We start from the raw sequence: 15,047 nt of genomic DNA, 5'->3' as shown, positions 1-15,047 counted from the left end.
CTCTCTCTCTCTCTCTCTCTCTCTCTCTCTCTCTCTCTCTCTCTCTCTCTCTCTCTCTCTCCCACCACGCGTCATCACCACTATCATTACTCACCCTTTCCTCCTCTGGCCGTCCTTCCCTCAACCACAACCACCACCACCACCACCACCACCACCACCGGACTCCTCGCCCTTCCTTCCCCACCAACATAACCACAGTCACAATTACCCCGTAGAACCACCGTAGAAATTCCACACAACACCACAAAAAATGTCTCCATACAGTACTCCATCTTTCCCTCTCACTTCCGTATCTCCTCCACTGAACCATTGAACCACCTGAGAACCTTCCATCTCCTCGTGGCTCTTCGCAGTGGTTCACCAGGATTACCAGACGGATGTTTACCACGAGTACGTCATCAGGGGTAACTCAGCCATCTTCAAGTGTATGATTCCCTCCTTCGTGGCGGACTTCGTGAGTGTGCAGGCGTGGGTAACAGACTCCATGGATTCCTTCTTCTATGGCTCGGATTTTGGTAATTTCTCCTCCTCTCACGGTTACTCACGGTCACTCACGATTACTCACGGTTACTCACGGTTCTTGCCTCTTCGTTTTCTATGCAAGATCGTGAAGGGAATATTAATGATGGCACACGTTTTCTTTCAACCTCCTGTAATCATTTGTTTATTTTTTACGTTTCAGATGCGAGTTTTCTTCCTTTTCTTATTCATTCCAGTGTTTTCCAGCTTTCTTCTCCTTCCAGGTCGGTTCGCTGAGTCCGTGTTTCGTGGGTAAATTGTTGCCCGTGTTTGGTCCGCCGGAAAATAGTGTTGGTGAATCTGAAAATCGCTTTAAATCTACTACGAGTTTATTTCCGTATGGCGTAACGTGCTCGCCTCGCTGCCTGGCCGGGGGGTGGGGAGGAGTGGGGTTTTGTGGGGTGGGGGGTTTGTGGAGTGTAGGTTTGGATAAGGAGAGTGAAAAATGGTATGTGTATCTTCCTTGTGTGTGTGTGTGTGTGTGTGTGTGTGTGTGTGTGTGTGTGTGTGTAGCCTCGTATTTGTAAACTTGACTCATCTTACTACCTCCGTTACCATTCTGTTCTTCCCTTCCCTCATATTCACAAGTTTCTTTCATTCCCCATCTTCCGTTCAGGCTGCAATCTATAACACACACACACACACACACACACACACACACACACACACACACACACACACACACACACACACACACACACGTCCCTCCCCTGACACCATCAAACCTTCTCCTTCACCCACTCCTTCACCCACTCCCTCACCCACACCGGAGTATATAACATGTCCCCCGCCCACTCCCCCATCAGTCGTGCCTCAGATGTACTCCGCCGAGGTCCTTACTGAGTACGTGATTCGCGGCAACTCGGCCATCCTCAAGTGCAGCATTCCCTCCTTCGTGGCGGACTTCGTGAGCGTGCAGGCGTGGGTGGCGGATGACGGCACTAGCTACTATCCCTCCCAGGACTACGGTAATGCCCTGCGGTGGTCATTGCGGCAGCGGCGAAGGGGAAAAAAGAGAAAGGTGGAAAGGGAAAGGGGAAAAATAGGGGGCGTTTCTCAGCAAATGGTCCTAGTGTTACTATTTACTAATGTTCTATTGTTTGTTCTTATTTTCCTTCTCTTTTTCTCTTTGTGTCTGTATTCCATTTATTTTTCCATCACAGGTGCGTGTCTGCTGGAATTAATTACTGATGTTTTCTCTCTTTTTTTTTTTTTCTCTCTGTCGCTTTCAGGTGCGCGCGCTTTTAATTCAATAATATATTCGAGTTTCCAATTTTTCCCCGCAGGTCCTAAGCTAGAATACGCTGTTAATTGACGAGAAATTCGCTTTAATTCCCCGGCACGGAATTATGTCGCTTGCTGGCTGGCGGGGCTTTACCTTTTAGCATTATTTATACACAGAAGTAATGCAACGTGTCTAAACGTGCTGTAGAGCGGTGTTGTATCTATCTATCTTCTTGTGTGTGTGTGTGTGTGTGTGTGTGTGTGTGTGTGTGTGTGTGTGTGTGTGTGTGTGTGTGTTTGATTTTATCCCCCACTCTCTCTCTCTCTCTCTCTCTCTCTCTCTCTCTCTCTCTCTCTCTCTCTCTCTCTCTCTCTCTCTCTCTCTCTCTCTCTCTCTCTCTCTCTCTCTCTCTCTCTCTCTCTCTCTTCTTTCTTTACTTTCTCCATTATGTTCCACTTCACCTTTCTCCATCCTCTTTCTGCTCCTTATCTTTCCTTATGCCTCTCTTCATCCTCTTCCTTCTTTTCCCCTTTTCTTCTTACTTTGCCTCATTCTTTACTCCTTACCTTTCCTTCAAGCTACCTTCTCACTTCTGGACTTCTTATCTCTTCTAATCTAATCATTATTTTTGTTCTATTTTTCTTCTACCTCCTTCATATTTCACGAGCAACAATCTAACACACACACACACACACACACACACACACACACACACACACACACACACACACACACACACACACACACACACACACACACACACACACACCTGGTCATTTTCCCTCCTCCCCTTTATTAGTTTCTAGCGAGTTTCATCTTTTTGTATGTGTGTTCGGGCAGGTGGAAATGAAGGGTTATAGAAGTGAGCGAGCATTTTCCCTACTCCTCTTTATTACCTCTTGGCGAGTTTCCCCTTTTGTTCTGTGTGTTTGGGACGGTGGAATGACGGGGCGGTGGAGGGAAGGGCTTGTAGTGACCGCTATCCTCTTCCACCTTTTCCTCTTAATAGTGGTCGCTCAGCCGTACAGGACAGAGGCAGACAATGAGTTCGTGATCCGCGGCAACTCGGCCATCATGAAGTGCGAGATTCCCTCCTTCGTGGCGGACTTCGTGAGCGTGCAGTCATGGGTGGACTCCGAGGGGACGACGTACTACCCCTCTCAGCGGATGTATGGTAATGCCCGCCGCCTCATCACAATTCGCGGGAAAGACTCGCGGTTTTCTTAACGAGGCATTTACACGCAGAGGGTTGTTTGATATCTCTCGTTGTCTTGTTGTCTTCTTGTTCTTTCTCTTCTTTCCTCCCAAGCCTCGTGTTCAGCAACGCTCTGCTCCCTCACCAAGACTATTTTCAAAGGCCACAGAGATGAATAGCCTGATTTTCAAGACGATTTTCTTTTGTTGATAATGTAGAATTTTTGTTAATCTATCACCAGAACAGTAAGAAACACCCGTAAAACCCGCGTCACTTCAACTGCAGCCTTTTGGAAGTAGTGAAGGTGCGGTGCAGAAGTTTTTCAGAATGTGATAGTAAGAGGCAACAATTCTCCTGTTCCGCCTTCCTTTGAGATCCTTTCTGCTTCCTCCTATAGATACAAGAAAAAGAGTCTCATTCTTTCTTGTTTGCAGTGAAATGGGGTTCGTTCTTTCCTTTTCTTATTTATTTATTTATTTATTTTTATTTTTTGGTGGTGTCCAGAATGATCTCGTTTGTTTCCCAGCAGGTGTGGCAATGCTTCTCACCTTCTCCTCTCTTCCAGGTGGTTGTCGCGCACGTGTTTACCTCCCCAGGCCTGGGTTGTGTGTGTCCTCTCTTTCAGGTGACGGAGACACATTGAAACAGTACAAATCGTTACCGTGATGATCAGAAAAATCTTTGCTTTAACTATCGACCGTTTTCGTGAGTTTCTACTATCCCTGCTGCCTTGAGAGAGAGAGAGAGAGAGAGAGAGAGAGAGAGAGAGAGTCAGTCAGTCAGTCAGTCAGTCAGTCCTTCCTTGTACCTCACCAAGTACCGTTCCTTACGCCAGTGGTGCACCAATCGTACCGTCTGGAAGCACACAACCAGAACGTGATCCGCGGCAACTCGGCCATCATTAAGTGCGAGATTCCCTCCTTCGTGGCGGACTTCGTGAGCGTGCAGGCGTGGGTGGACTCCGAGGGCCAGGCTTACTATCCCAACTCTCACAGTCCTAACTACGGTAACGCTGTCCTGCCCGCCATCCATCCTGCCATCCTTACATCCTTCTGTTTTATCTCTCTCTCTCTCTCTCTCTCTCTCTCTCTCTCTCTCTCTCTCTCTCTCTCTCTTGCGCGCGCGTGCGCGCAGTGTACTTAACGAGGCATTTACACGCAGAGGGTTGTTTGATATCTCGCGTTGTCTTGTTGCCTTCCTGTTCTTTCTCTTTTTTCCTCCCAAGCCTCGTGTTCAGCAACGCTCTGCTCCCTCACCAAGACTATTTTCAAATGCCACAGAGATGAATAATCTGATTTTCAAGACGATTTTCTTTGTTGATAATGTAGAAGTTTTGTTAATCTATCACCAGAACAGTAAGAAACACCCGTAAAACCCGCGTCACTTCAACTGCAGCCTTTTGGAAGTAGTGAAGGTGCGGTGCAGAAGTTTTATCAGAATGTAATAGTAAGAGGCAACAAGTCTCCTGTTCCGCCTTCCTTTGAGATCTTTTGTGCTTCCTTCTATAGATACAAGAAAAAGAGTCTCATTCTTTCTTGTTTGCAGTGAAATGAGGTTCGTTCTTTCCTTTTCTTATTCATTTATTTATTCATTTTTATTTTTTGGTAGTGTCCAGAATGATCTCGTTTGTTTCCCAGCAGGTGTGGCAATGCTTCTCACCTTCTCCTCTCTTCCAGGTGGTTGTCGCGCACGTGTTTACCTCCCCCAGGCCTGGGTTGTGTGTGTCCTCTCTTTCAGGTGACGGAGACACATTGAAACAGTACAAATCGTTACCGTGATGATCAGAAAGATTTTTGCTTTAATTATCGACCGTTTTCGTGAGTTTCTACCATCCCTGCTGCCTTGAGAGAGAGAGAGAGAGAGAGAGAGAGAGAGATTATAGGTCTAGTTCGGGATCGTTTTAGTGAATTTTAGACGTCTTTCGTGCCTTGAGAGAGAGAGAGAGAGAGAGAGAGAAAGTCAGTTTGTCAGACAGTTAGTTAGTCAATCAGTCAGTCCTTCCTTGTACCTCACCAAGTACCGTCCCTTACGCCCAGTGGTGCACCAATCGTACCACCTGGAAGCACTCACTCAGAACGTGATCCGCGGCAACTCGGCCATCATTAAGTGCGAGATTCCCTCCTTCGTGGCGGACTTCGTGAGCGTGCAGGCGTGGGTGGACTCCGAGGGCCAGGCTTACTATCCCAACTCTCACAGTCCTAACTACGGTAACGCTGTCCTGCCCGCCATCCATCCTGCCATCCTTACATCCTTCTGTTTTATCCTTGGCTTCTCTCTCTCTCTCTCTCTCTCTCTCTCTCTCTCTCTCTCTCTCTCTCTCTCTCTCTCTCTCTCTCTCTCTCTCTCTCTCTCTCTCTCTCTCTCTCTCTCTCTCTCTCTCTCTCTCCTCTCTCTCTCTCTCTCTCTCTTTCTTTCTTTCTCTCTCTCTCTCTCTCTCTCTCTCTCTCTCTCTCTCTCTCTCTCTCTCTCTCTCTCTCTCTCTCTCTCTCTCTCTCTCTCGTGTGTGTTTGTTTATTTATTTTGTTTCTTTTCTTATCTTTCTTCTCCTTTTACTTCGTATTTTCTTATTTTGTTTCATTTCGTTTTTTTTTTTTTGTTTCCTCGTTATCTCTGTTTATGTCTTCTTATTTCTCTCTCCTTTTCTTTTATTTTCTTTTTTGTGAGCGTTTCTTTCCTTCTCGTCTCCATCTTTCTTCTCTTTCTCTATTTTTCTTTATATCTTTTCGTATGTGTATATTTCCTCTTACCATTTTATTTACACTTTTTCCTATATCCTCTTTAAAATCTTTCCTCCTTCACATCATCTATCATCTTTTCCTTCGTTTTCTCCTTAACCCCTTATTTCCTTTCCTTTCCCTCCCTTTTTTTTTCTCTCCCTCATCAAACTCTCACTTTTTTCTCTCCCAGGGGAATTTCTCAGACCTTAAAAGCGAATTAATGGTGAGCACATTTTATCCCCTGCAGGTGTGGCGGCGTATCTCAGTGGTGTGTACCGCGTGCCTTTACCTTTCAATAATAGTGTAATATTTTTGGTTTCAGCGCCCCGACCACTATTTTGCCTTTCAGCGTCAGGGCCTTGAGTGGATGTGGGCCTTTAAGCTATTTCACTTTTCCACTTATCTCCTTTAGCTCTACAAGTACAAGCCATTTCTCTCTCTCTCTCTCTCTCTCTCTCTCTCTCTCTCTCTCTCTCTCTCTCTCTCTCGTCTTCCTCCTGCGTCATCTTGCTTTATTTTTTCCTTGCTGTGGCGTCATTTTTCATCTTTTCTTCACCTTCATGCTCTCCTCTGCGTAAGGTTCGTGTGAGTTTCGTTGGGCGTTCTTTATTTGTTCGTTGCGTCAATTCCTCGTAGTCGTTTCGTTAAGTGGGTTGTCATTGTCGCGGCATGTTGGGATTAGTTTCATCTTCACGTTCTCTTTTTTTTTTTTTTTTTCGTTGGTATCGTGGTGTGTTCGTGGTTGTTATTCGCATGTTTTCCTCTCGTTAAATTGGTATCAGTCTCGCAGCGCACTCACGTTCCTTTCATCTTCACGTTTATTCCATTTTCAGTCACGTTCATTTAATCTTCACGTTTATTCCATCTTCAGTCACGTTCACTTCATCTTCAGTCACGTTTACTTTATCTTTACTCTTCATCTTCATTCACGTTCATTTCATTTTCACATAGTCGTAGCCGCTCAAAAGACACGATATCTTTCCGTCCCTTCATCATCTTCACTCGCTCTTTTAACCTTTCCATTCTTTCCTCACCTTCACTTTCTCATCTCATCTCATTTTTACCTCCCTTCCCGTACTTTCACCATCACGTTCTCATCTCTTATAACCCGACACCTTTCCGTTCTTTCACCATCTTCACCTCACCTCATTCATTACACCTGACACCTCTTCGTTCTTTCGTCATCACATTTTTACCTTACTTAGTCAACGCGCCCCCTTCCTGCTCCCCCCTTCGTATTGCCCCCTCCTCCCCTCACGCTGCCTTCCCCCTCTAGCCTCACGCCGCCTTCCCCTCACAGTGGTTCCGCAGACTTACCAGGTGGAGGCGGACAATGAGCACGTGATCCGCGGCAACTCGGCCATCATTAAGTGCGAGATTCCCTCCTTCGTGGCGGACTTCGTGGGCGTGCAGGCGTGGGTGGACTCCGAGGGCCAGACTTACTATCCCAACTCCCACAATCCTAACTACGGTAACGCTGTCCTGCCCGCTATCCATCCTGACATCCTAACATAATTTTTTTTTTTTTGGCTTGTTTTCTTCCTTAGTCTCATGGTAAAGCTTCTTGGGTCATCTCACTTTCCTTACTCGTCTTCCTCGTCGTCTTCCTTCTTCAGGTTGTGTTTGAAAGCTTTGCCTTGTTCACAGGGCTTCTTTTTCCCTTTATCTTGTGTCTCTTTGTCAGAATTCTCAAGGTCTTTTCCTCTTTTCCTCATGTATCTTTGCTCTTTTTTCAGAATTCTCAAACTCTTTTCCTCTTCTTTCTCTTTTCTTCTTCTTCATCTCGTCTTCCTCCTCCTTTCACATCCAGTTTTTATCCCTGGAGACAAAAAAAAACTTTTCCTCTTTTCCTCATGTATCTTTGCTCTTTTTTCAGAATTCTCAAGCTCTTTCCTCATTTTTTCTCATATCTTTTTCTCGTTTTCCTCCTTCCTTCGCCTCCAGTTTCTATCTCCGGAAGCAAAAAGAAACATTCGCTCTTTTTCTCTCCCGCTGTTTTATTCCTCTCCTCCCTGCAGGTTCCCACATAAGGACGCCAGATGTACTTTCTTTCAGGCCACGAGGATAAAATGTTGCTGGAAGTCATGTGTATCTTTCCTTACATGTGGCTTAATTCACTACTAATATCAACCTTTTGTTTTATAGCGCAGCCATTTCCTCCCCTCTCTCTCTCTCTCGCTCTCGCTCTCGCTCTCAAGGATGCATTATTTATTTCAGCCTCGTAAGCGTAAAGATTTCATTCCCCAAGACGAAAAAATATGCAAAACTTTTCTCAGTCGTCGGCATAATTTTCATCGCCTTTATGTCATCACTATTATTATTCCTTCGTGTCTTTCCGCTTCGTCGCTTTTCCTTTTTTTCCCCGTTTCATCTTTATCATGCGGTTTTTCCGTCATCCGTTACGTTCCCTTTTTTTTTTTTCAACCTTATTGAGTGAGAGTTCATTGTTTTTTTTCTATTTTTTTTTCGCTCTTTCTCGCTCTGGTCTCGATTTACGTAAGTGTAACTGTGACGGTGACGGTGTTGGCAGGTGACACAGCCGGTGGTGATGGACAGGTAGACAGATGGACAGGTCTTGGTTTGTCATGGTGTGGACTTGTTTGTGCATGCTTGTGAGGCTGTGTTTGGTGTGTGGTGTGGTGTGTTGTGGTGTTTCGTAGTGGTGGTGACCTTTCGTGCTGTATTTTGACGTGGTGGTGAGTTTCTGTGGTGTGTCGTGGTGTGGTGATGACCTTAATGCTGATTTTGTGGTGTGGTGATGACTTGGTGTTGTGTGTCGTGGTGTGGTGATGACCTTATGCTGTTTTTGTGGTGTGGTGATGGATTTTTGCGATAAGTCATGGTGTGGTAATGGCCTTGTGTGCTGTCGTGTGGTGTGGTGTTGATCTGTGCTGTTTTACGATGTGGTGATAAGTTTTTTTGTGATGCTGACCCTGTGTGTGGTGTTGACAGTGGTTCCTCAGTCGTACTTGCTGGAGGCTGAGTCAGAGAACGTGATTCGCGGCAACTCAGCGATCCTCAAGTGCAAAATTCCCTCCTTCGTGGCGGACTTCGTGAGCGTGCAGGCTTGGGTGGACTCCGAGGGCACGAACTATTACCCCAGTCGCAGCTACGGTAAAGAGATGGAGGAGGAATGGAGGGATGGAGGGAAGGGAGGAGAGAAAGACTATGTAAAGGATGGTAATGAGGGAGGGAAAAGAATGAGGAACTTCTGCATTCATCCCCGTAATCTCTCTTTAATACTTCCTTGTCTTAACTCTAATCACACTTTTGTTCTCTCATTGTTCCAGGTAATGGCGCAGCTTTCATTTCTCTTTTCTCACATTTATCATCTTTTTTTCTATTCCAGGTGTTTTTGTTTTTCTATTTAATTCGCCGTGTCTTCGTTGTACAATACTTTCACAGGTGTGGCCTCCGGGAAAGGGTGATTTTTTTTCCTCCAGGTGTTCCGATTTCTCACCTTCCCACGTGTTTTACCTGGGTTTTAATGCGGCATTCTTCCCGACCTGAGACTCCCGGTACCGACGCCTCATTGACGGAAAGGGCGCGGCAGCTTTTCATACGTGGGAGTGTTGTGCGTTGCGGTGTTGAGACGGTGGTGTGTGTGAGGGAAGGGAGGTGTGTCGTGATTCCTCTCTCTCTCTCTCTCTCTCTCTCTCTCTCTCTCTCTCTCTCTCTCTCTCTCTCTCTCTCTCTCTCTCTCTCTCTCTCTCTCTCTCTCTCTCTCTCTCTCTCTCTCTCTCTCTCTCTCTCTCTCTCTCTCGTCTTTCGCAACTCATAACTCGGTGTGTCTGCCTCTCATCCTCCTGTGGCCTCGTCCTCGTCCCCAGTCGTGGCTCAGGATTACCAGACCGAGGCGGAGAATGAATACGTCATTCGCGGCAACTCGGTGGTCATGAAGTGCAAGATTCCTTCCTTCGTCGCCGACTTCGTCAGTGTTCAGTCATGGACGGACTCGGAGGGTCGCTCTTTTTACCCGTCACAGAGCTATGGTAACGCCTCCTCCTCCTCCTCCTCCTCCTCCTCCTCCTCCTCCTACTACTACTACTACTACTACTACTACTATTACTACTAACTCGCCCCGTCAGCAGGAGCTTGTTATCGGAATGTTCCCCTTCAGGTTATGGATCCGCTGGTCATTACTAACACACACACACACACACACCCCTCTGCTTCCTCCCGCAGGTGGACGCCGTGGTCGCTAACGTGAATATCTTTTCTTTGCAGATTAAGTCTTTTTGTGTCAATAATAATCCTCTTTGCGCGCTGATCACGAATATTCGCGTATCGTATTCGTCGGTTGGTGTTTCTCATCCTTTATTCGCTCACATTTCGCTCCGCCATTCGTCTTCACCACCGCCAGCCTCCCCTCCCCTCGCCACTCCACTCTTTCCTCCCTCCCCTGTTCCTTCCCCTCCCCCCCCTCCTGCCTGGCTCAGCAGGGGCCACTCCCCAAGATAGGCAGTTTCCGCTAAATTTCCCTCCCGTGGGATAAAAGAATTTCCTCATCATTAGAGAGGCGCCCTCTCTCCCCGCTCTCTTCTCTTCGCTCTGCTCCGCGCCGCCGCTTCCCTTTCACTTATTTTTCTTTCAAATACTTTTTTTAATACTCTATGAATGAAGATTTAACCTCACTCAATATCCTGAGCGGCTCTGGTTTTTATGCCGTCACATAAAACCACACATTTTGCACTTTTACCTCAAAGAAATAATTTCGCCGAGGCTTAAATAGGCGAAGTATTTTTTTGGCGCGCTGGAGGAGGGAGGTGGAGGTTCACTTTCATTTTGCGGAGCTCACTTTTTCCCGTGAGGCGGCGCGGCCTCACTAGCTTCGCTCACCTGCACTTCACAGGGAGGCGCTAATTGGCTGCGTGTGCACTCCGCTGCCTCCTACACGGGCGGCGGTGTGGTGCGGGCGGCTTGCTGGCGGGGTGGGAAAAGTGGGAAAGTGCTGGGAACGTTTGGGTATGCTGCAATGAAGGAGAGGGAGGCGTGGCGAGGGAGAGTCGTAGTAACCCGCCCGCTGCCTGACCCACAGTGGTGACGCAGGAGTACGAGACTCACGCCGACAAGGAGTATGTGATCCGCGGCAACTCGGCCATCATGAAGTGCGAGATTCCCTCCTTCGTGGCGGACTTCGTGAGCGTGCAGGCATGGGTGGACTCCGAGGGTCACACGTACTACCCCACTGAAACCAACTACGGTAATGCGAGGTGTTTTGCACCTGCTCGCTGCCACCTAATTAGTTTTCTCTTTCCTTTCATTGCAGGAAGCTCTTGTTTTTCGCTGTTCTCTCTAATTAACAGACATTTCTTACAAGTAGAGATTTCTTTTCAGATCTCCCCTGCGGTGTGAGTTTTCCCGTACATACATTTTCGTGCACGTACACGTTCATGTACTGCGAACTCACTGTGTTCTCATGTTTTAATCTTTTCTCACTTATCCTCTTACGTTCCGCCGGCGTCCCCAAGCTCTCGTGTCGCCACAACACTCGCGTCCCAAGAGATGCCATGTACCGAACTTACCTTCCTGGAATACAAAATTGTAAGAAACGAAGCTAGAATTTTGACGTCCAATTTTGCTTGTGAGGAATTGTATTGTCCGGCGGGCGTCGCGTTGTGGCGGAGCGTTGAAGTGTTGAAGTGTTGAGGCGAGCGTGGCGGTGACAGGGAGGGAGGTGAGGGAGGAAGAGGTGAATAGTGTAAGCTCATCCTGACCTCTTTCCTCTTCTGCGTATCGCTTGGTGAGGGAGCAAGAGGAAAAAAATGCGGTGAATTGAGGAGAGGAAGACAATGTGAGTGGGGAGACTGAGATGACCCTGTTGTCTTGCTTGTGTAGGTAGAGTGGAGAGGGAGAGATGGGTGTAGGTGTTATTTTATTGTCTTAGGTAGAGAGGGAAGACAGGTGGAAGGTGTAGGTATCTTGACCCATATGAAGTGTGGGTGGAGAGGGAAGATTGGGAAGGCTGAGTATATTTATGAGTCACATGAGTAAAGGTGGACTATGGTGAGGGAGGGTGTTGTGATGCTGCCTCCCGTCCCTCGTGTAGTGGTGACGCAAGACTACAAGACACGGGTGAACGACGAGGATGTATTGAAAGGCAACTCGGCCATCTTGAAGTGCGTGATTCCCTCCTTCGTGGCGGACTTCGTGAGCGTGCAGGCGTGGGTGGACGGGCAAAGCAAGACTTACTACCCGACGCGGACTTACGGTAATGCCTCCCCGCCGCCGCTGCCCACGCCCTCACAACGCCCTCTTTACAGATTCGCTGGCCCAGTGACACGAGTATTTTTTTTCCAGGTGTGGCTGATGCTTTTCTCTTTCAAGGTTCAATGACACTGAACCTTTTCAACACACACTTCTCTTACCTCATGTCATCACCACTCACCACCATTAGGGCAGCCACGTGTTGTCTCTTTACTCCCTCCCCATGGTGACGTGCGGCTCTCCCCTCAGTGGTGCCTCAGGGTTACGTGACGCAGGTGGTGGACGAGAGTGTGCTGCGGGGGAACTCTGCGATCCTCAAGTGCCTCATTCCCTCCTTCGTGGCAGACTTCGTGAGGGTACAGGCGTGGGTGGACGGGGAGGGCAGGGCTCACTACCCCTCCGAGAACTATGGTAATGCTCTCTCTCTCTCTCTCTCTCTCTCTCTCTCTCTCTCTCTCTCTCTCTCTCTCTCTCTCTCTCTCTCTCTTCGTCGCCATTAACCAGCCAGCCATTTTTTCCGTTTTTTTCGTGTGTCTGTCGGTCGGCCGGTCTTCTCCAGCGGTGATTTCGCGACTCGCATCGCCTTAATTTTCGTGGGCGCGTGTGTGTGATGGCGAAGGAGGTGATGATGAGGGGGGTGGGGTGGCGGACGACTGGCGAGGCGGGATTGGCGAAACGTCACCTAAATTCCTTCCCTTCATCCTCCTCCCGTGCTCACTCATGCTCTTAATCATTCGCCTCATTCCCTCCCACCATTCCTCCCTTCTCTGCCCCTCATTCCCCCTCCCTCCATTCCTCCCCCAGTGGTGTACCAGGAATACCTCACTCAAGTTCTGGATGAGAGCGTTTTAAGGGGAAACTCAGCTATATTCAAGTGTGTCATCCCTTCCTTCGTGGCGGACTTCGTGAGCGTGCAGGCGTGGGAGGACATGGAGGGCCACTCTTATGTAGCTGCCGATCGCTTTGGTATGCTTAGATGGCGTCTCTCTCTCTCTCTCTCTCTCTCTCTCTCTCTCTCTCTCTCTCTCTCTCTCTGACATGGCATTTCGCTTTAACTTACTTCTAGGTTTCTTCACTCACCGCCTCCCTCAATCCACGGCCACCTTCGTTCTGTCGCCCTGTCACGCATCCACTGTGGCTTAGAGATGGATGATTCTTGGTTTCTTTCAGGTTCTCAGTGATGAAGAGGATACCATGAATAGCACACTAATACACTTCTCTTTCTCTTTCTCTCTCTCATTTCCTTACGTCCTCTCAACAGTGACCTTCAAGTGACGAGCTGCAGACGAAGGGAGTAGCGGATGTCTCACTTACTTATCTTTGCCTCTCCGCCGCCTTGATGTGTTTGAAGGAGGTGGCGTCATTACTGGGTGTTGCTGGAAGGGTTGTATTGATGGGTTGTGGTATTTGGGTTAAGAGTGGGAGTGTGAAGTCATATTTTTCTTCTTCTTCTTCTTTCTTCTTCTTCTTCTTCTTAAGCTTCTTCTTCTTCTTCAGGGAATTATCAAGTTTTGTATTTTTATCTTTTTATTTATTCATCTTATCTATTTATTTTATTTATTTATTTATTTTTATTCTTTTTTTTTGTGGAGGGTTGGGTTGGTATAAAAAGTTGTTTGAGTTGGTGGGTTAGGAAATTGTAATGGCTTATTTGTATTTAGTGTTTGTATATGTTTTCCTCTTTAGTTTTGTATTTATTTGTTCATTCTTTGTAAAATACTGAGAATAGATGCTGCAAGACACTCCACTCAAAAAGAAATAGATAAATAAATTAAATACAAAGAAGAAAAAGAAAAAAACGAATAACTTGTCATTACACTTCCCATCTCCACTATTTTCCTTCGTTGGTGGGAATGGGAACTGGAATGGGAATGCAGTGGTAATGGGCTAGCTCGTACACGTAGCCACTGGTTCGCGTCCCATTCCTCACCGTTTCGCGTCCTCACCCTCCCGGCAGGTTAGCGTGCGTCTGTGCAGTGAACGCCGCCAGTATTGTAGCTTTGATGCTTGTAATTAATGGCGTGTTTAGATCTCGTCTGATTGCAGTTTGATTTCCATCTGTTAATCTCTTCATCCATCGATCTGCGAGTTTATCTGTGCGTCTGTGTGTGTGTGTGTGTGTGTGTGTGTGTGTGTGTGTGTGTGTGTGTGTGTGTGTAGTGTAGTGTAGTGTTCCTTTGTCGGTATGTTGGTGTTTGTGTTTGTTTGTCTGTTGTTCTTACGTCTATTCTGTTCATCTATCTTAATCATGTCTTTCAGTATGGTTCTGTTTATCTATCTGCCTCTCTCTCTCTGTCTGTCTATTTGTCTATTGTCATATTCATCCACATCATCTTCAATAATCACCAATAATCCATTAGCATTAAACCTGATATCCAAATTACACGTCCACTTTTTCTCCTGTGTCCACTCCCTCCACACTACCAGAAATAACCCATCCTATCCTATCATCCACAACCATCGACACCCATCCACTCCAGTCTGCACCGTCCATTTCTTGCCCCTCCACTCTTGTATTACCATTCACCTGCTCTTCTGCGTCTTCAGGACTCGAATTACACAAGCACCCTTCCAGATTACAGTGGATAATAATAACTTGCCAGGCTCGTATTCTGAGACATCTCCACGCTTCACCACCATTATTTCAAAAGCCTTTATTTAAATTTACACGAGATTTTTTGGGTGTTTTAACGCTTCTAGAGACAGAGTAACCAGATTTCTACATTATTAACCGTAGAAACACTCTTGAAAATCCCGGTAATTATTTCTGTGGCCTTTGAAAATTGTCGTAGTGAGAGAGCAAAGTATTGATGAATGCGGAACATTGTCATTTCAGCGTGCTCTTCCCTCATCCCGTTTTCTGTTGGACTTGCGAGCCTCGTGTGAATGTGACGGTGTTGTTTGTTGATTCATCGGTGCCTTAATTATTCTTGTGGCTTCTTGTCCGGTATTGTTCCTTGTGTTGCGTGCGTGTTGTGTGTGTTGCGAGTTTTGATTGGTGTGTGTGTGTGTGTGTGTGTGTGTGTGTGTGTGTGTGTGTGTGTGTGTGTGTGTGTGTTAATTTAAGAATAGTTGTGTCTTCTGATCGTAGGAGAGGTAGAGATAGCAAACTGTACTTCTCTTTTTTTTTTTCTCCTTCATCTCCTTTTTTTCTTCTTTTCGTCCTCTCCTCTTTTCCTCCTCT

General features: G+C 46.9%; 1 protein-coding gene across 50 annotated transcripts in view; it reads left to right on the top strand.

Annotated features, from left to right (window-relative positions):
• LOC123513214 (Down syndrome cell adhesion molecule-like protein Dscam2) overlaps nucleotides 1–15,047 on the top strand; it is a 424,526-nt gene that overhangs the window by 187,707 nt on the left and 221,772 nt on the right. For 32 of the 50 annotated variants that reach the window (XM_045270262.1, XM_045270274.1, XM_045270252.1 and 29 more), the window contains exon 5: nucleotides 6,957–7,127. The exons of 10 other annotated variants lie outside the window; for them this stretch is intronic. In XM_045270262.1, the coding sequence (XP_045126197.1) occupies nucleotides 6,957–7,127 (171 nt within the window). Of the gene's footprint in view, nucleotides 1–353; nucleotides 516–1,325; nucleotides 1,488–2,753; nucleotides 2,919–4,975; nucleotides 5,147–6,956; nucleotides 7,128–8,608; nucleotides 8,771–10,694; nucleotides 10,860–12,112; nucleotides 12,275–12,667; nucleotides 12,830–15,047 lie in introns of all 50 variants that reach the window. 8 more of the 50 variants (XM_045270254.1, XM_045270267.1, XM_045270231.1 and 5 more) reach the window with 8 other exon arrangements.

This window comes from Portunus trituberculatus, chromosome 35 (genome assembly GCF_017591435.1).
Source record: "Portunus trituberculatus isolate SZX2019 chromosome 35, ASM1759143v1, whole genome shotgun sequence".
Taxonomy (NCBI): domain Eukaryota; kingdom Metazoa; phylum Arthropoda; class Malacostraca; order Decapoda; family Portunidae; genus Portunus; species Portunus trituberculatus.
Note: the sequence above shows the minus strand (reverse complement) of the source record. Positions and strands in the feature narration are given on the sequence as shown.